Genomic DNA, 20587 nt, shown 5'->3' with positions numbered 1-20587 from the left:
GACAGGGACACCCACCAAGGCTCCCCAGGGTTTCTGTGCCAGCTGCCAGCAGAGGGGACGGGCACAGAGTGGGGTCTCACTGCCCTCATCGTGTCCTTGGGGGCTCAGTGGTGTGGGGACAACAGGCTGGGAGACGCAGAGGTGACACAGGAGCACCCACAGGTGACACACAGGGGCTGTGATTCACACCCCACGCAGCCCCAAAGGAGCCAGATCAATGGGTTGAGGGGACACAACACCTCAGGTCTGGGCAAACACCCACACCAGGAAAACATCACCCGAGATCAGATAATCCTGGAATTGAGCAAACCTGGAGCTGGAGGTTGACATTTGATAAACCCAAACTGGAAATACAAGAGCACTGCTGAGCTGGGACCAACCTTCAGAGCAGCTTCTCCAGGGAACACACTGAGGGTGTTTGTCAAAAAGTATTTGATATGGGGGGGGAAGGGGAGGCATTTTGGCCAAAATCAAAAATTCCAGTAGGAAACTTCTCCAAGCCTGTGTTTTTTGACTACCCACCAGAAAGTGTGGTTCTCTGTAGAGATTTTTGTCTCTTTAAGTTAAGGATTTGTATTTCTGTTTTAATGCCAAGTCAGGTCCAAACACACCTTTGATTTTGCCCAGAGGCTGAAAGATTGTATTTCTTCCTTTAATAACAACAACAACAAAATTAATTAAATAAAGCTCAGGAAAGTAATTTTTGGCCATAATTTGGTAAGGAAAAGTGGAAAAATGCACTTCAGCAGGGTCTAGTTCACCATGGGAAGTGTCAGATAGCAGCAAACTACCCATTAACCTGGAGAGGGACCTTGGATCAAGTACAAGTCACCAGCATGGGCTGAGTGACAGGGAAGTGGCTGCTGTTCTCTGCCACTGGCAGGAGGACTGGAGAAGACCTTCCAGAGGCTTAGAAAGCTCCTCAGTGTGCCACAGCAGCCCCACCACCCACCCACAGTCCTGCAGGTCAGATTTAGCAGATGAAACGCCTTCCCCGCTGGGTTTGGTCCCCAGTGTGGGGAGCAGGAGGTGCTGCCTTTCCAAGGTCATCGGTGGACAGGGATGTGCCAAGTTTCCACTCATGGATCCAGCTGCCCACACTTGATCATCCCAAGGGCTGGCAGGGAAGTGCCAGCACAGCCCATGGCAGGGAGCTCCACGACAGGCACTGGTTCCTGCTGGAAAAGCTTCTGTGTTTATGTCTTATCCCAGGAAAAGTTTCTCCACTTCTTTTAGGGAAGAGGCATCAGCTCCCAAGTAAAATTATCGGGACAACTGGTGCAGAAACACACCAATATCCAGATTTAAAGCCCATCAGAAAGGAATCCCGATCACCGGCCTTTGGAGAAGCATTGGGAAGGAGGCATTGCCATCTAGTGTCGGGCCGGGAAAGGGCTTGGCAACACAAACCGGGACTGACTGGGGGGATCAGTTTTAGACCCTCCTGGAAAAAAGCAGGGACAAGTGGACAGATAAGAGCACCCGGGACAGGTGAACAGCTGGGAAGCCCCTGCTGTGGAATTCACAGGATCCCAGAATGGTTTGGGCTGGAAGGGACCTTAAAGCCCATCCAGTCCCACCCCCTGCCATGGGCAGGGACACCTTCCACTATTCCAGGTTGCTCCAAGCCCCGTCCAACCTGGCCTGGGACACTTCCAGGGATGGGACAGCCACAGTTTCTCTGGGCAACCTGTGCCAGGGCCTCACCACCCTCACAGCCAAGAATTCCTTCCCAATATCCCATCTCTCCCTGCCCTCTGGCAGTAGGAAGCCATTCCCCTTGTCCTGTCCCTCCCTCTCTTGTCCCAAGTCCCTCTCCAGCTCTCCTGGAGCCCCATTAGGGACTGGAAGGAGCTCTAAGGTTTCCCCAGAGCCTTCTCTTCTCCAGGTGAACACCCCCAGCTCTCCCAGCCTGGTTCCAGAGCAGAGGGGCTCCAGCCCTTGGAGCATCTTTGGCTCTGCATTTATTCAATTCCAGCCTCACCCCCACATGAGCACACAGCAGAATTTGCTCCCAAAGAACCCAACTCCAGGGAAGCTGGAGGAGTCACAGGATGTGCAGGGGACAAATCTGGCATTCTTCAGCAATTTTAAATTTAGCACCAACACTCACAGGAACATCCAGCCAAAACAAAGAGCACAACACGCTGCTGCCCACAAAGGGAGTCAGCTCTGCAGCAACAAACCAGACCCCATTCCCAAATTCCAGCTCCTTTCAGGCATTAATCCCTCTTGCACAATAAACTGGCACAGCCTTAATGCTCAGGTTGGTTTATTTTCTCAGAACAAAAATATCAAACGTAAGTTTTTAAAGAACAGCCTGTGCAAACACAAAACTTCACGGCATCCTCCTCCCACTTACTGATTCCCTAAAAGCAGCCTGGAACCTGCAGGAGGTAGGATGTCAGGGAAGAGTTTTCTTCAAGCAGAGAGAAGGAACACTGTCCTCTCTCTGACAGCAGGACTTAATTCTTCTGGAAAATGTCTCAAAACATGGCAAACAAACCCAACTTCAGGAAAATCAGTTTGTGTACAAAAATCGGAACTTTCACTTCATCTCTCAAAGCAGACAGGGCTCCTGCTCCTTTTCCCAAAACATGTGATGCTGGAATCTCCACGTGCCCCCAGGTGGGTCTCCCTCCTGTCCAAGGGCTGGGCAGCTGGAAAGGTCCTAGGATGACAAAACATCACAGTCAGTGTGTCCCAGACATCACCTGCACAGTTTAATCCATTTCAGAATTAAATGGTCCGTGGTTACCAGCACAGCTCCACTGGCCCTGAAAGAAACACCTGGAATTCTCTGGATTAACACAGGTGAAACAGGCACAGGGAAATCCTCATAAAATCCATTCAACTTCCTCGTGGAGGACTTGGATAAAACTGAGTATTAAGTGACAAGAGCTCAAAAGTGGCCAGCCCAGCTCAGGGAAGCCCCAGAGAACTCTTCAGGCCACCCCCTTTCCTACACAGGGGCAATCCATGCTTCCCATCACTTGTGCTTTTCCACTTCTGTTCTGGGAAACCAAAGCCTGGATACTCACTCTTTGCCTTTGGAGACAGTCCTGTGTCTCCCAGAAGATTCATTGTTCTCTTCATCTCATTTTCCTATTGTTTCTCCCGATGTTTCCCTGCTCCCAGCTCCTTCCTGGTGCAGGACAGGAGCACTGGGAGGTCTGGGATGGATCACAGAGCATCCCCAGTGCTTTGGGTGTTGTTACCTGCCCTCAACCCATTGCTCCCACTTACAGTTGGGTCCTCACCAGTCCTGGAGTCCTGGCACACATGGAGAAATGGCAGATTCCATATCCAGCTAAGCCCTTTTCTCTCATCTCAGCCCCCACCCCATCCCTCCCTCCTTTTCCAGAAGGAAACCAGCACATTGTGCAGCATCAGCTTTCTCTGGATAAGAACCAGGTGTGTTTCTATCCTGTGATTCCTCCTTTCCCAGCTCTGAATTTCAAAGGGGAACCTTTTGGGTCACTGATCAGGACTTGGCTCTCCTGCCTCACCTTCTAATGGCTCTACTGACCTCGCTGCCAAAAACTCATCTGCTCCTTCAAAGCCTCTCCCAGCCACACCTTCCCCCTGCTCCTGCAGAGCCAGGACCTTCCCCTCCCTGGCCCTCAGACCCAGCACCTTCTCCTGTGCCTGGTGTCACATCCTGCTGCTTGTGGTGTTGCTGCCAGTGGCACCTCTGAGGTACCAATGAAGAAATAATGATACAGGGGGTACTTCCCTGATTTATCAGTAAAAATGGTACCAAATCACTGAGGAAACATCAGCCTTGTCCCTCTGTCATCCATAGGATAAACAGCAAAGACTGAACAGACAAAAATCAGGAAAATCCTTGGAAACCTTTCCCCAGGATAACCCCTTCTGTGTATCCTGCAGCAGCTCTGAGGGTCAAAGGATCCCATCCAAGAGCTCAGGAATACCAGGAGCCCAAACCCATTTTTATACTTTTCCAGCACCCTGGCTCAGCCAGCCCAGCTGCACCGGCCATGCCTGCACATGGAAATCAAATTACTGGTAGCAAAATAAGGAAGCTTGTCCCTTAGAGGATATCAACTTACAGGCTGCTAACCAGGAGGCAAAAAAAGCAGGAATTGTGAGGGAAACAGTCACTTTACAGAGTGAAGGATGAGAAGATGAAGCATCACATGATGCTCAGAATCCACACCTCGTTCATTGTACATCCCTGAAAGGCACCACAGGATCACTGGATAATTAGGGCTGTGAGGAACATCAGGAGTCTCCAGCCCAGCCTCCTGCTCACCCCAGTGACTCATCTCCCTCTGCTGACCCCAAGAGGAGCCGGGATTGTCGGGATTGTCAGTCCCTGTGCTCGGAGCCACACGGAACCCGTGACTCAAGGGCCACCCTGCCAGAAAACTGAGCCTGAATCAGCACAATGTGCCTCTCTCAAGGGCTGTCCCCAATTTAAAGTTTGGGATAATAAAAGCACAAAAGAGTAGAGGAACTTTCAAGGCTGCCAGAAACACAGGAGCGAAGATTTCCAGCCTTGCACAAACTGGGATTTGGGGCAGAGTCACCATCCTGGTTCACCCACACTCACCAAGAGCCTCATTTCACAGGCTCCTTTTACTGCCAAACCTTCCAAAACTAGGGGTACATGATGTTCCTGACATATAAGATACCCAGAGCCAGTTCAGGCTGGCAGCACTTTCCAGTGTCTCCTCTGAGCAGGAGAAGGGGGAAAAGAAGTTTCTAAAGAAGGAAAACGACTGGAGGACACTTCAGCTGATCTCTTCTCTTTGAAAATGAATCAGAGAGAAAAATGCTTAAATCGTTTCTCCAGTTCACAGCATTAAGTTCTATCAGCCAGGACAAGGAAAGAAAGGCTTGAAGTGTGGGGGAAAAAAAGAATCCTTACCCTTGATGTGCTACAGTGTTCTGTGTGTTGTCAGACTAAAGCATCCTTGCTCCTGCTAAAATGCGACTGACTTCCACTCTGCTCCTTGTCAGTCTGATCCCATCCTCACACAGCACTTCCTTCATGTGTTCCCAACAGGAATACTTCAAAGCTGATCCCTGCATGTTCCCACTGGCTGTTGGCTGTGGTTTGGGGTGTCTAACTGGGTACAAACCTACAGCTACTGATGCTTCGTGTGCACCAGGAAAATAAAGGATCAAACCAAGAGGGTTTCGTGGCTGCTATTTGAAGTAATAAAGTCTTTACATGCAGCTAATTAAAAAAAATATTCAAACTGAAACCCTAAAGCCATTTCAGGGAGTGTTTGATCAGCTCATCTCTTTCATTTCCACCTAATGGCTCCACAATCAGAGGAGAAGTGGAGGGTAACCACAGGGCCCTGCAGACACGGAGCTGGAAGGGGTTCAAAGCCTCTGCTGCTCCTGCACGGAGGGGAACAGCCCAATCCAGGCAGGACCCTGCTCCAAGATTGTTTCCTTCACTTAACAGCAGGTTGGCAGCAACTCAGCGAGGCACAGGCTGCCTTTGAAGTTCACACACAGGCCTGTTGGTCCCAGCTATTTTAATTCCTCCTTTGCAATGACAAGGCCAACCATCAATTCACAGTGAGCAACATGCCAGGTCACAGGTCATTTATATCCACAGTCACCTTTACTCTGCATTAAAGCCATAATTAACAGTTAATGTTTAACTGAGGCTTTACAATTTGGTCTAAGTTGCTTTTTTTGCACAGAAAACTGTTGGTGCATCTTTCCCAGCTCCCCCTTCTCCTGCCTCCATTCTCTAGCAGGGCTGCAGGGAAGCACTAAACACAGCAGATAAAGTTTTTATCAAAGCAGGAGGAAATTGCAAAGTTGGAGTTGTGCAATTAAACTGTCTCTCCTGCCAGTTCAGCCCTCACTACACCCATACCTTGAGGCAGCAGCTGCCAGCAGCACTGCACTGGGATAACCCCTCAGTGAGAAGAGTGTTCCTCAAGGGAAGTATCCAAGAAATCAGGTTGGTGGGGGCAGCCTGGAAGGCTTTTATATCCCAGAAAAGTGATCTCAAAGGATATTCAGAGAAATGCAGCCTCCTCATGTCTCTTAGGGGAGACAGAGCACCTTCTCTTCATTGCTTGTGTTGGATCTAAATGGGATTTGCAATGGGCACGGAGAAGAAAGGAAGTTTTGGCTCAGTAGCCAGAAGGATCCAGCACATCCAACACCACAGCTCCACATGAGCCTGCTGGGAACAGCAACCATCTGAAAAAGGCTCTTCACCTCAGACCCTGACCAGCCCCACAGGCACTGCCACTCTGGAATGACAGCCTGGAGAAAAACCACCACAGCCAGGAGGGAAGCAATCTCATGGAGCCCACAAGAGGTTAGTGACAGGCTGCAGAGTGCCAAGAAGAAAGCCCAGAAGCACCAGGGTGCTCTCAGCAGCTGATAACTCCATGTCTGGGCAATCCACCCTGACACAGCACAGCAACAGCTATTTCCAACTCCAGGCTGTCCTGCTCTATCTGGACATGAGGCATTGCCATCCCTGGGGGCTTTCTCTGAGCATGCCATGAGAGAATTCCCTAATTAGGGACCACTTATGTGCTCTCTGAGGAAGTGGCTCTGCAGTCAGCCCTGCCCTCCCCTGTCCCCAAGTGCTGTTTGGGGATGTCCAGCTGTGAGTGCTTCAAGTGCCCACTCCAATGCCGAGGTGGCTGTGGGTGTTCCTGCAGAGCACACAGCACCCAGACACTCATCCAGACATCCAAAGGCTGGCACAGGCTCCAACTGCCCCATCTAAGGTGCCCAAATTCACAGGGGAAGGTGGAAGGAGCAGATGTGCTGCTCCTCGTGTCTAGAGCCAAGCTACATGAACTCCCACTGCCCTCTTAAATGCTTTTTTCTCAGCATTTTTTTTCCCCCCAGTCAATTTGTCATGATCCTCAGCTCTGCAAAGGATCCACGGCAAGTTCCAAGTGCTGCCTGTATGCCAGACAGACAGCTCAGTGGCAGCAGGAATTCTCCAGAGATCTCTAACAAGTCTCGACTCCAAAGGCCCTGAATGCTGATGACATGCACTGCCATCCTGAACCTGAGGTGATGGAAGGAGGAGCTGTCAAGTCTGCTCAGATCTGGGATAGGACAAGGATTCCTAATGCAAAAAGGAAGAACAGAAGGCAGAGCTCATTCCTAAGCACTTCTAAAAAAAAAAAAACAAACCACCAAAAACCAAAGCCCCTTCAAACAGCACCCAGATAAAGCAGCAAAACCACTTCTTCAGAGAGCAAGAGGTCTCACAAGAGGGACAATTATGAGAAGGTGGAAGAAGGGATGAACTCTTCAACACACACTTCTGACTCAGAAGGGACTTCACCCATCAAGTCAGGGCTGACACTGATCCTTAGAGCAGCTCCCAGTCCTTGAAGAGTTCAGATAACTCCCAGGTCAATAATGCCCAGCATTCTATGGAATCAACAGCCCTGAGAGCAGGGTGGGCAGTGCAGGAGGCACATCAAGGGCATGTCTGTCCTTACTGGAAATAACTCTCCAGCTCTGCAAAGCAGCTCTCAGCAGTGCCAAGGCACTCCCTGCATCTGAAGCAAGAAGTCTTTCCAAAAGCACGTTCCCCAAATCCAAAGCCCTTGTTGGGATCTCCTGGTGCTGACAGACACAAACAGGGCCTGTTTGCAAAGTGCTGCTGCCCCGGTGTCACACACAGCCCTCAGTGCCCAGGGGCTGCTCCAGCAGGGATGCAGCTCCCAATCCATCAGCTGATGGAAAGGACACCCCAACACAGAGGGGCTGAGGGAGCTGGGGGGGCTCAGCCTGGAGCAAAGGAGGCTCAGGGGGGACCTTCTGGCTCTGCAACCCCCTGACAGGAGGGGGGAGCTGGGGGGGGGTCGGGTTCTGCTCCCAGGGAACAAGGGACAGGAGGAGAGGGAATGGCCTCCAGCTGTGCCAGGGGAGGGTCAGGTTGGATACTGGGGAAAGTTTCTTCATGGAATGGCTTGTCCAGCCCTGGCACAGCTGCCCAGGGCAGTGGTGGAGTCCCAATTCCTGGAGGGGTTTAACAGACATGTGGATGTGGCACTTGGGGACATGGGTCAGTGCTGGGGGAAGGGTTGGACTCAATGACCTTAGAGGGCTTTTCCAACGTAAAAAATTCTGAGATTCACTGATTCCATGCACTGGGATGCAGTGCTTGGCAGCTGAGAAGCAGAGGAGTATTTCCCAAAACCACAATGAACACTTTTAGGGCCCTCAGCACTTATTTCATTTAACCTCAGCTGTCTCTGCATTTAAAGCTCTTCCCAAGTCTGTCACTGTTTCCCTGCTCACTGTGCTGGAGCACAGAGCTGGCAGGTTTAAGATTGACCAGCACCAGTACCCTCTTGTAACCAGGAGAGTATCTCCTCTGAAGGGTGTCAGGTCAGTAAAAGTTTCCATGAAATTTTAAAATCCCTGGATTTAAAACTAAGAGAAATAGATAGGACAAAAACATCTCTTCTGCTAGTTCAGAGAGAACACCTGGAGATTCCAGAGCAGCAGGATTGGTGCCCAGCCAGGGCACCACTGAAGGGGTGGAGAAAGAAGGCTTTAAAAATTATAATTCAGATAAAAAAATAGGATAACTGTGTGTTTCCTTGCTGCTGAAAGTGAGGGCCAGTGACTAAATGCCCTGCAAAGCTAGAAGTTCATAAAGAAATTCCCATCTTACACATAACCCATTCCCTTTAAACTGCACCTGCATGATAAACCAGGAGTTATCATGGGAATGAGAAGAGCCCAGGACCTTCTTCACACTCTAGTGGTTTGTAACAGTAGAATATTTTGTATTAGAGCTCCTGGCAAAGGCTCTGAGAAGTAAAACCCCCCACAAAGGGGTATTCCCTGAGGACTCAGCCTGGCCTTCCCAGGGCCAGGTGGCCTCAGGCAGGAGCTGGGGGAAAACAAGACTCACAGAAAGTTGGGAAAGCCCTCTGAGATCATCAAGTCCAACCATCAGTGCAGCACAACCTTGTTCACCACTAAACCATGTCCTAAGTGCCACATCCACATGTTTTCTGTACACTTCCAGGGATGGGGACTCCACCACTGCTCTGGGCAGTCTACTCCAATGCTTTACAACCCTTTCCACTGAGAAGTTTTCCCTGATATCCAACCTAAACCTACCCTGGCACAGCTTGAGGTCATTTCCTCTGGTCCTGTCCCTTGATCCCTGGGAGCAGAGCCTGACCCCCACCTGGCTCCACCCTCCTGTCAGAGATGCAGCCAGGGATCTGCTCCTGCCTCACCTGGGAGCTTTGTGTTTGAGTACAAAGGGGGAATCCCAGGCTTTAGGCACTTCCTAAGTCAGAGAGGACAGCCCAGGGCCCCAAGGCAGTCCTTGGATGAGGCTGGAGGATGGGCACTGTAGGACACTGAGATATTGCACAGATCTCCCTCTTTTCCCTTTCACATCCTATTTTGGCTTCTAAGCCCCAAGCCAGACCTCCCAGTCTGGAAAAACCTCCCCTAGTGCATCCAGGCCCATGTCCAGTACACCCACTGGGAAAGCATGTCAGGGCATCCCTAAAAGCAGGTCCTGCAGTCCTGTCTCCAGAGTTTCCAGAGCCCAAGATCCTACCACAGAGATATTACAGGTATTGCTGCAGGAAGGAACTGCAGAACAACTCTGACAAAAAAAAAAAAAAAAAAGCAAGATGCTAGAAGAGAAGAGAGCTGGAGGGAAAACAAAAAACCCCAACCCAACCACCTCATTAAAAGCTTTTCTCCTTCCTCTGCTTAACAAGGAGAATGCTTAATTAAGTCCTCCTTCAAGCCTTCCCCCTCACCCAGCCAGGCTCAGCAGAAAGCAGAGATTTAACAATTTCCTTTGCAGCACAGGACACCTCTGTGGGACAGGAATTTGCATATTCTAAAGGAGCAGTGAATTGCTGGTTCTGTGTTGCTCAGCAGTGGGGAGGGACAGGATCAGCAGGAGGCACATTTCAGATCCCAGGAACAACCAGAGCAGGAGGGAAAGGAGCAAGTTGCTGTTTACTCCAAGTCTGGAGCTTTCCCAAGGCAAGACTTTGTTTTATGCACAGACTCAGTTTATTTGAAAGTCTCTTTCAGCTTATTAGGTCAGTTTAACTGGCAACTGCTGCTGATTTTAAACCCAATTACAGTCACTTCTACCTGGTGACACAGCCCCAGTTCTACAGCCAATTCTCACCCATTAATGCCTTCAGAATTGGTAGGACTTGCTATTCATGGCAATCACAAGTTTGACCTCAGAGTTACTGTTTCCTGCCATAATTTCAGCCCTGTTTGTTTGCACTGGAACATTTCCCTGTGTGCTCCCAACTCCTGAGACCACTTCTCCTGTGTACTGAGCTGAGGTGCACATTAAGAGACAAGCTTTCAACTTTGGCCCACCTATAATGAAAAACAAAAAAAAGCTCAAATGCTCATCTTTCTGGGACAAAAGTATCACCAAGGACCCTCTACTAGAACCCAGACATTCCTAAGGAATTTGTCCCCACTCCTCATGCTTTAGATCTCTTCCAATGAAGAACCACAGTAATACAATGATGACAAATTCCATTTTTTTTTAATGTTGGGTCTTTCAAACAACAACCAAAAGCTCCCATAAGCCAGCAGGCCTCAGCCCACCATCCTGCAGCTTTGGGGACACCAAGGAGGACTTCCAGCTCTGCACATCCCAGAAAACTGGGCTTGACACACCTGCACCACACAGAGGGGACAGAGGCAGGTAAATACCCCAAACCCAGAGAGGGACAAGCAGGAGACACAAGACATTTCCAAGGAGCTGCAGCAGGATGGATTTAAGAAAGTGTTTGTGCCTCTATTTTTCCCTCTGAGTATTCCTGAATCCCCCCAGGAAGTAGTACCACGAGCAGCCTTGCATTTCACCAAAGAAAAGATCTATTTTGACCACAATCTGCATTAAAAAGGTGAGAACTGTGTTCTGAGCAAGATGTTGTTTGTAGCAATTTGAGGAACTGGGCTCTACAGTGAGAAGGACACAGAAACGATGGAATGCTTTGGCTTGGAAGGAAGCTTAAAGATCATATTGTTCCATGGGCAGGGACACCTTCCACTATCCCAGGTTGTTCCAAGCCCTTGTCCAACCTGGCCTTGGACACTTGCAGGGATGGGACAGCCACAGTTTCTCTGGGCAACCTGTGCCAGGCCCTCACCACCCTCACAGGGAAGGATTTTTTCCTAATATTCGATGTAGATCTCCCCTCTTTCAGCTTAAAACCATTCTCCCTCGTCCTATCACTGCAAAATTCCTTGCAAAGACACCGGGCAGAAGGAGGATGCTCAGGTGTGCCCAGGTTTGGGTGCAGTTGTACAAAACAAACAACACAGCCCTGGATTCTTGAGTGCAGAGGAATGAACCTTGTCCCTGCAGCAGAGCAGGACTCCCCAAAGGCACAGCACCCAGGAAGGAGCTCTGAGGCAGGGGAGGGATGCAGCAGTGTTCCAGGAGGGAGGAAAAGCCACAGCTACAGCTCCAAGACATTTGGGAGCTGGACCATGGGTCAGCTCAGTGCTCCACAAGCACCTGCCAGCTGGTATGCAGGACAGTTTTCCACAACTGTTGTGATTCCACTGGATCATCAACCATGGTACTCCCAGGTCATCTCCTCACTCAGTGCCTAACACAGAAGGGATGGAGCCAGACTGCCCCAGTACAGTTTGTGCCCTAAACTGGGACAAGGCTGTCAGAAAACACTAAAGAACATTCTGCCTCCAGCCTCACTAATTCCCAGTGCCTCTGACAGGGAGCAGGAGCTCCTGCTGGAACTGCTTTGCTCCTCTCTGAATGTGTAATGAGGTTTTAAAGCAGCAGCCCAACTTCCAGCTCAAAGGCCCTGCAGGAACCTCCTCCAGCAAAGGGATTTCTCTTGCCATGAATGAACAGCAGAATCCTGTTTAGGTCTTGGTGATTTATGTTTGTCTGGGACACTTGGTCTATTTTTAATGCTGCAACTAAAATCAACTTCCAAGCTGTGTAAGGTGGGAGAACTTCACACACTGGGGTCAGTGGATAAACTCTGGCTGATGAGTTCAGCCCAATTTTTAAACTCAGCCCTATAGAAGTGTCTCCTTTTCCCTTTGTAATTCTCATTCTCCCCTAACCAAACCCACTGGTTTACTTCCACCAGCTCTGTGGAAATCAGCACCTTCACAAGCCACTTTTTGGGAAACAAGAGGCCACAGAACCTTCCCAGGGGAGGACCCGTGTGGTGCCCCAGATCACCACAATCCCTCAGGCTCCCACCACAAAGCAGGGCCAAGCTGATGCCCAGAGCCACACAAAAAGCTTCCCAGGTCAGGCACCATCAGGAATGATGGTCCTACAGGCTTCCAAACTGGACTTCAGCAAGTGGAGAAGCAGAGCCTCTTGCCAAGCCCAGAGCCACAGACTTCCTGCATAAGACCTCGTCACTCTTAAATCCCCTTTCAGAGCTCCTTTCTTGGGGCAGGTACCTGTGACAGGTGTCACCAGTGTCATCCCACAGCCAAGACAGAAGGATTTGTGCTCTGAGGCCACACACTCAGCTTGGCCCAAGGCACAGGGGCAGCAGGAAGGGTAGAGGCTACACAAAGAGGCACATCCAGCCAGGAGAGGGTTGTGTTCTTTTAGGACCCAACCTCTTCCTTGAACACTGCCTTAACTCCCTCACAAGCACAGACAAAAGAGTCAACCTTAAAAAACACCATTGCACTGATGGAAAGGCTGCCAATATTCATTTTCTGCAAGCAAGGAGGTGCTGCCTGTGCTTCAGGAGAGAGAGAAAACAGCAGCACAGTGACGGCCCCGAGCTGGGGATGCTTCCTGACAGAAGGCTGCTGTCATTTTCCACAACTCCTTCCCTTGGGTTTACCCCAAAGCAAGAGACCAGCAAAGATTTCCACTCCCTCCCCTTCTACCCCCCTGAAGGTTTTGACAAAAAAAGGAAAAAAAAAAAAAAAAAAGAATGATCAAAGAGCCTTTGTGCATTTATAAACCCGTCAATTTTGCTGGAAGATTTAAGGCTTTAAAGAGTCCAAAACAGTCATTTGAAATTTTCTCTCCAAACAGGTTTTTTAATATTTAAAAAAAAAAAACCAAAAAAAAACAAAACAAAAAAACCCCCAGAAATAAAATATTTAGATTTTTCTGAAGTGAGGCATTCCAAGAGCTCCAGACAGGAGAGCTGGAGGGGAGGAGGAAATCCAATTCTTAAGTTTGACAGGAACAAATTTTTTTTGTTCTTTTTTTTCTTTTAACTGGCAGAGAAACAAGACTACAGAGCTATTCCTCCCCCTGGCTCTGAGCAGGAATAGCTGGGATAAGCAGCACAGGAAACAACAAACCAAACTTACTCAACTCCTGGCAGTTCCAGGTCCCTGTCCCAGGAAAAATTCCCCGAGCTGATGATGCAGCAACATTCCACCATCCCGCCCTTCCCCTTCACCTTCCACTTTGCCTCCAAAACCCTCCCACACAGAAGAGAAGCAGGTTCCCCACCTGAGAACACAGCACAGAGGTTTGGGGAAAGCTCAGCCTTTTTTTACAGCCTGGTTACCTTGATTCCTGCTCAGCCACAAGAGCTGTCAAACATTCTGCAGCACATGCCCTTCTCCGTTTCCATGTACTCCTCGTAGCACCTGCAGAGCAGAGACAGGATGGCATCAGGGGCTGGGGACTGCCAGGGCCACAACTCAAAAACAGAGCTTATTTTTTCTATAGAATATTACTTTTCTACATAAATAAGTTAGCCTGATGTAACAGTGTGTTTGCAGCACAGACACAGCTCATCCAAGTCCTTCTCTCTGCCACGTCAGGGAAGAAGAGCTGGAAATGTTGTGCCTCCTCCACAGATCTTGCGTATCTGCTTTACTGGACGAAGCTAACTGAGGTAGAGGTGTAGCTTTCTAATCCAACTTAAATCATTTATTTGCCTTTTGGGAGCCAGATGATTTCTACACCAGTTTTGGAAGCGTGGGACAGTGCAGAGGAACCCCACCTGTGTGCTGTGTTCTGTGTCTCCCTGCAGGAGCTCCTTCAGCACCCAGGAGATATTGCCTGAGTGCCCTACACCAGGATATCCACCATGGACACAGGATGGGCAGGGGACAGCAGGGATTTGTGTCAGGACTAAGTGGATGACAAGGTAGATGTTCCCTCCTCTGTTCTCACTTCAAAAAAGCAGAAGCTTCCCAGCCTGCTCCATCTGAATCCCTGCTTATCCAGGCACAGCATCCTCTGCTCCCTGTGCTCTCATCTCACCTCACTGGTGAGGAATCCCTGAGCCACAGGGTGACTCAGTTTGGGAGCTGTCCCAGGGAGCAGTGGCTGCCCACGGGGTCAGTTTTCCTGCATCTGCTGCCATATAAGGCCAAAAGCAAAGGTTTTTGTGCAACACGGCAGAACCAGTCCCAGGGTGGCTCCAGCTCTCCCAGCCCTGCCCTCAGCACCTCCGGGCCCAGAGCCCTCAGAAGGTTTGGTGAAGTGAAATCCCAGCACAGCAAATCTCTCCTGGTAAGGCTCAGACAGACGTGGCTGAGCAGATCATGGATGCCCATCTGTGGATGGCACATTCCCACACCAGCCACAGCAGGAAATCCAATAGTCCCTTGTTTGGAGGGGCAGATTCATGCCAGACATTGGAACGGCCCCATTTCATCCCAGATTTGATGCAACACAAACCTTCCAACAGAATTCCCAAATCCAGCAGCAGAATTTGCACCAAGACCACCACAGCTGGTACCAGGCACACATTCCACATGCCCCTCACCCTGGATTCTGCCTTTTCTCCAGTGAAGTGAATTTTGCCAAGAACTTGGTTCAGCTGGTAAACAGATGCTTTCCAAAGCTTTGTTTCAGACAGCAAAAGGCAGCTGCTGATTAACATGACATTCCTCTTAGCAGAGGATAAACGTACCCAGTAAGGAAGTGAAAAGCCTCTAAAAGCAGGATTTCGATCCATACTCCAATTTCTGAAGCATTTGCCAGATCACATTGCAAGTTTTCTCAGGCAAAGGCAACATTCCAGATGGAGCTTGAGGTAAGGCCTCATTAACAACATCCAATTAACACTGGCTTCATCTATTTCTTACTCATTCCACTCTTTGCCAGTGGTAAAAGATCCCACCTGCAGAGATGCCTCCAGCTCTGGGGTCCTGAGCACAGGAAGGACTTGAACCTGCTGGAGCAAGTCCAGAAGAAGCCACAGAGATACTCCAAGAGCTGAAGCCACTCTGCTTGGAGCCAAGTTGGGAGAGCTGGGGGGTTCACCTGGAAAAGAGAAGGCTCCAGGGAGACCTGAGAGCCCCTTCCAGGGCCTAAAGGGGCTCCAGAAGAGCTGGAGAGGGACTGGGGACAAGGGATGGAGGGACAGGATAAGGGGGAATGGCTTCCCACTGCCAGAGGGCAGGGTTGGATGGGATATTGGGAAGGAATTCTTTGGCTGTGAGGGTGGTGAGGCCCTGGCACAGTTGTGCAGAGAGGCTGTGGCTGCCCCATCCCTGGAAGTGTCCAAGGCCAGGCTGGACAGGGTTTGGAGCAACCTGGGCTAGTGGAAAGTGTCCCTGCCCATGGCAAAGGGTGGGACTAGATGGGCTTTAAGGTCCCACCCAACCCAACCCATTGTATGGTTAAAAACAAAAAATATACCAGTTTTACCAGGCACTGAAGCAGGAACTGCAGGACAACAGTGGTTTAATGCACACTCAGCTCTGACACACCTTTGGCTGTAGGTGCTGCTCTCTCCAGAGCTGGAGCAGACAGAGGCACAAATGCCTTGTTGCTTCCTGGCAGCACCACCTCAACACTGCCAGCAAGATTCCTCTGTTACCTGCCAGCATATTTCAAACAAACCTAAGGGAACACAAGAGGCTTCTAGAATGAGGCCTTCCAGCCTTGAACACGACCCAGGCCTCCAAGAGCAGCCAGATCTAGCGCAGAACTCACTGCCCTCACCTCACAGTCTGGGAGCTCCACACCCAGAGGGAGATCTGGATGAATACAAGGGCTTTATTTCAGATTTCCACACCAACAGCTAATCCTGCCTTCGAGCTCTTTGTGCTTCAGAAGTAACAGAACAAGTTTGAAGACTTGGTGTCATCACAGACTGTCAAAGATGATGTGGATACACAGGACACTGATGTAACAGAACAGCCCTGCAACAGAACATTCCCTGGAGAAGGCACTCAGCCCTCCAGACTGGCTTTCCCAGCAGCACCAGCCACTCTTTTAGATGTTGTTGCTGCCTACAAACCTTTCTGCAAGTGCCTGGCAGCGACACACAAAAGGGGGTTCATATTCCAGGGCTGCTTTGTGAGCTCTGGAGCTGGGCATGGCATCACTCCTGCCCCTGTGAACAGTGCCAGGACAGCACATACTTTTGGGAACTAGCTGGTGCTTCTGGCAGTTTCAAAGGAAGAGCAGAATGAGGGCAGAGACAAGCATTACTCATGTTTTGGTGGGGCTGGGCCATGACTAAAGCTGGCAGGGTTGTCCTGTACTCAGCCTGAGGGTGAAGGCAGAGTTTGCCTTCAGGGCTGCTCACTTATTACCACTAAACCAGCAAGAAATTCACTGTTAACAAACAGTAGTATTTGTAGCATTGTGCACTGAAGCACTTGCAGTGCAGAAAAGCTGCTGTGATCAACCAACACGTCTTAAAGGGAATCAAAATCATACTTATTAATCCAGGACATGATCAGCTGGAGGTCCAGCCAACTGCATTTCACAGAGTCACAGAATATTCTGAACTGGAAGGGACCCACAAAGATCTTCAAGTCCAACTCTTCACTGACTGGCCCCTCCAGACACTGAACCCACAACCTTGGCATTATTAGCACCAAGCTCTAACCAACTGAGCTAAATTCACTGGGTTTGAGGCATTTTGGCAGCCCCCACATCCCTGTCCTCATCCTGACCTGCTCCCATCCCACCACAGCAACTGCATGGAAAGGGTGGGTGCTCCCAGCTCCTCACCTGCAGCTGCTGTGCCTCAAAAACGTTTCAAGCAGTTTTCCCCACCTGCCTTTTCCCAAGTCACTCACTAACCCAACAGTTTGGTGTTTGGGTTTGGTTTTTTTTTTGAACAGTTTAAATGTTTTGGAATGGGTGTTTCAGCCTGTCTAAGCCTTCCAGGGATGGAAAGGAGGGCTCTCACCTTGCCCACTTCTTCAGCTCGTTGTTGATATCATGGTTGAAGGGCTGGATTTGCTGGGCTCTAGTCAGGAAATCCCGGGATTTGCTGTATTCCTTCATGCAGAGACAAGCCTGGGAAGAAGATGGGTGCATTGCAAGGTAAATACAGACTCACTGCCCTTCTTCAGGACTCAACAACAAACATTCCTGAGACAGAGCTAGGTAGCTCAGGAATCCCCCAGGAGAAGCTCCAGGTGACAGATTCCCAGAGGGAAGGGGCAGGTGCAGCCAAACCACCTCGACTGCAGCAGAATCCAGGGGTTCCCTCCACAGCCAGGCTGGGGTGTTCTGGGATGATAAAACCAGAAGGATTTCTTTGTGCCCACCTGGCCACACCTGAACAGGGCTTTGACATTTCCCTGGTCCATCTCCAAGGCTTTCTTCCCGTATTTCAAAGCTCGCTCAGGACATTCCAGTTTCAGGTAAGTGAGGGAGAGGTTCAGGAGCAGAGGCACCTTGGAAGTGTTGATCTGGCTCCGCTCGGCCTCGCTGGAACAGCTGCGATCCAGGATGGAGAGAGCCTGAGCAGAGAGGGGGGAAAAAACAACCAGTGCACAACAAATCCCTGCTGGAAAGTGAGGAATCCACCTCATCCAACAGCTACACCCACGTTTCTGCTCACCTCAGTCAGCTAAAAGTAATAACAATCAGAACTGTAAATAGCACGGGGCATTCTCAGCTCAGCCACGTGGCCACGGGTTTAGGAGCTGATCAAGGAACTTGAAAGCAGCAGAATGAAAAGAAAATTACATCCAGGACTGAGATTTTAAGGACAAACATGGAAGAGAAATGTTACAGGGAGAAAGGCAAGTTAAATTAATTTTGTTTCAAAAATAGCAAGGAAAAGCAACTCTGAATCTTTACCAGCTCTGAAACTGTGGCAGATTCATTCCAGTTTGGAAATAACTGAGCATTTCCATGCCTGGAGAGGGAGCTGAGGGGGCTCAGCCTGGAGAAAAGGAGGCTCAGGGGGGACTTTCTCACTCTCTCCAACTCTCTGATAGGAGAGTAGAACTGGGGGGGTTGGGTTCTGCTCCCAGGGAACAAGGGGTAGAACAAGAGGAAACGGCCTCAAGTTGCAGGAGGCAACTGCAGGAGAGGTTTAGGTTGGATTTTAGGGAGAATTTCTTCATGGAAAGGGTTGTCCAGCCCTGGCACAGCTGCCCAGGGCAGTGGTGGAATCCCCATCCCTGGAGAGATTTAACAGATGTGTGGATGTGGCACTTGGGGACATGGGTCAGTGGTGGCCTTGGCAGTGCTGGGGGACAGTTGGAGTCAATGATCTCAAAGGGCTTTCCCAACCCTAAGGATTCTGTGACTCTATTCCCTCATTCACCACAGCTGCCCCCACAAAACCAGGTGTCCAAGCCCTGTTCTTTGATACCAAACTATGCCTGGAAGAGACAATGAAGTTATTTGCTCTCTAACCTGTACCTGCTGTGGTGAGCTAACAACAATCTTTGCTTCCACAGCTTTTCCCAAAGCACATCCCACCTTTTCCTGGCTCCATACCCTTTTGTATCTGTGCTTGGCAACCCTAAAGTTCTGCTTATGGAAGAAGTAGTTGCCAAACTCTTTCTCCGTGGCTGCCACTTTCAACACCTTTTCTAGAGGAAACGTGTCCTGCTGTGCCTGGGGAAAGAAATACCAGAATTTCAGCTCAAACAAAAGGAAACAAGCACAGAGCCCAGACAGGACAGGCCTGCACAGCCCCCTCTTATTCACAAAGCAGCAGCCAGGCCCTTGCCAAGGCCAGGCCATCACCATGTGGCATCTCCCCAGTCAGGCTGAAACTTTTTGTGCTGGTAATTCCTGATGAAGAGGTCAGGAAGCTCCCCAGGCCCACAGTAGGGCTGAAAAAAGCAGGAATGTGTCCTTAAATCCTGCCCAACTCCCTCAGCACACAGTTGAGTTAACACAAATGCTGTCACTGGCACAAAGCTGCTTGAAAGGCTCTGTTGCTCCAATTGCTCTCAGGGCAACTCTGGGACAATCTGACACCCCCAAGAGACACCAATCAGTAAAAAAAAAAAGTCCCAAGAATCATAAAAAAAGATAAAAATGGAGGGACAGGTTTTGTCCTGGGTCTGCAAGTTGGAACCAGCACAGAGAAAGGTCAGTCAGCCAGAAAGGGTGGGCAAGGAGGGAGTGCTACAAGTGTGGTTTCCTCACAGGGCTGTGGGAGAAAAAAATCAGCCTGTGCTGGGGGCAGGAGAGGGGCAGGAGAGGCTCCCCCACCAGCCTCTGCCCCCACTCACTGACCCACAACCACAGCCCAAAGCCCTTGACATGAAAAGGGGAATTAACAATAACACCGTAACTCACCAGGGAGGAAAGAACAGGGAAGGAGCACTTGGGAGAGCAGCCAAGAGGCTGGGACAAAAGGGTGGGGGCTGGAGGGGGCACTGGGACTGAGCAGGATTGTTACAGACAGCTCCTTCCTGCTCCTTAGAGGAATTCCTGGAAGCTGGTGCCCTCTAGTTGTAAACACGAGGTTTCTGGTAAAGCTAAAAATAACCAGGAGCAGTTCCACCGACTCCTTCCAGCCCAGAGGAGCAAACAAAGGCAGCACCCGCACGGCAGGGACACGAAGGGCAGGGACTCTGGATGTTTTTTCCATTCCCCTCCAACATAACCACGAGCCACGAAAACCACAGGGCAGGACGAGGACAAGGACCGTGTGTCATTCCCAAACCTCACTAAGGAGACTCACGTCGCTCAGCTCGAAGAACACGTCGCACTCCTTGGAGTCGATGAAGTCCAGCAGCTCGACGTGGAAGAGCACGGTGGTGTCCGGGGGGATGTGTGGGGGGCAGCCCCGCGGGCCGTACGCGTACTCGGGGCTGAACCAGAACCGCGCCACCTCGCCCCGGGCCATGGACATCAGCCCCAGCTCCAGCCCCCACAGCGTGATGTCTGCCACAACCAGGGGTGCCAGGGGTGAGGCTCACGGCCACCAACGCCCCCCTCACACGCCGAGCAATGAGTTTTCCCAAAGCCTGAAGGAAAGGACTCCTTGGGAGCTCCTGCGTCAGCGGCTCCGCGGCGGATTATCAGGCTGAGGGGCCGAGCACAAGGTATCACAGATCCAGAGTGGTCTGGGTGGGATGGGACCTTAGAGAACATCCAGCCCAACCCCTGCCATGAGCAGGGACAGCTCCTACTAGGCCAGGGTGCTCCAAGCCCCATCCAGCCTGGAAAAGAACAGCATCTCCTCTCTGGTGATTTCAAACAGGAGGGAAACACCTCCCTGCCCCTCCTGGGCAGAGGGTTACAGGTGCACATTCCCTCTCCCATCTGAACCAGAGGGATTTTGGGCTCCACTAACAACTTTTTAAGGTTTCAAACAACCTAAAGATACCAAACAGCACTTGAATTGAAATGTCTCAATACAACCCCGAGCCCCAAAATGTCTCAATACAACCC

General features: G+C 50.3%; 1 protein-coding gene across 1 annotated transcript in view; it reads right to left on the bottom strand.

The window, feature by feature from the left end:
- Window positions 1-2264: 2264 nt before the first annotated feature.
- Window positions 2265-20587, bottom strand: part of FKBP6 (FKBP prolyl isomerase 6) — a 19970-nt gene continuing 1647 nt past the window's right edge. The window contains exons 3-8 of the mRNA XM_027669008.1: window positions 19875-20077; window positions 18674-18793; window positions 17488-17682; window positions 17124-17233; window positions 13527-13608; window positions 2265-2671 (exon numbers count right to left, since the gene is read on the bottom strand). Of these exons, the coding sequence (XP_027524809.1) occupies window positions 13539-13608; window positions 17124-17233; window positions 17488-17682; window positions 18674-18793; window positions 19875-20077 (698 nt within the window). The 3' untranslated portion in view covers window positions 2265-2671; window positions 13527-13538. The remainder of the gene's footprint in view (window positions 2672-13526; window positions 13609-17123; window positions 17234-17487; window positions 17683-18673; window positions 18794-19874; window positions 20078-20587) is intronic.

The sequence above is a fragment of the Corapipo altera genome, unplaced genomic scaffold, assembly GCF_003945725.1.
Source record: "Corapipo altera isolate COAL_440 unplaced genomic scaffold, ASM394572v1 187, whole genome shotgun sequence".
NCBI lineage: Eukaryota > Metazoa > Chordata > Aves > Passeriformes > Pipridae > Corapipo > Corapipo altera.
Note: the sequence above shows the minus strand (reverse complement) of the source record. Positions and strands in the feature narration are given on the sequence as shown.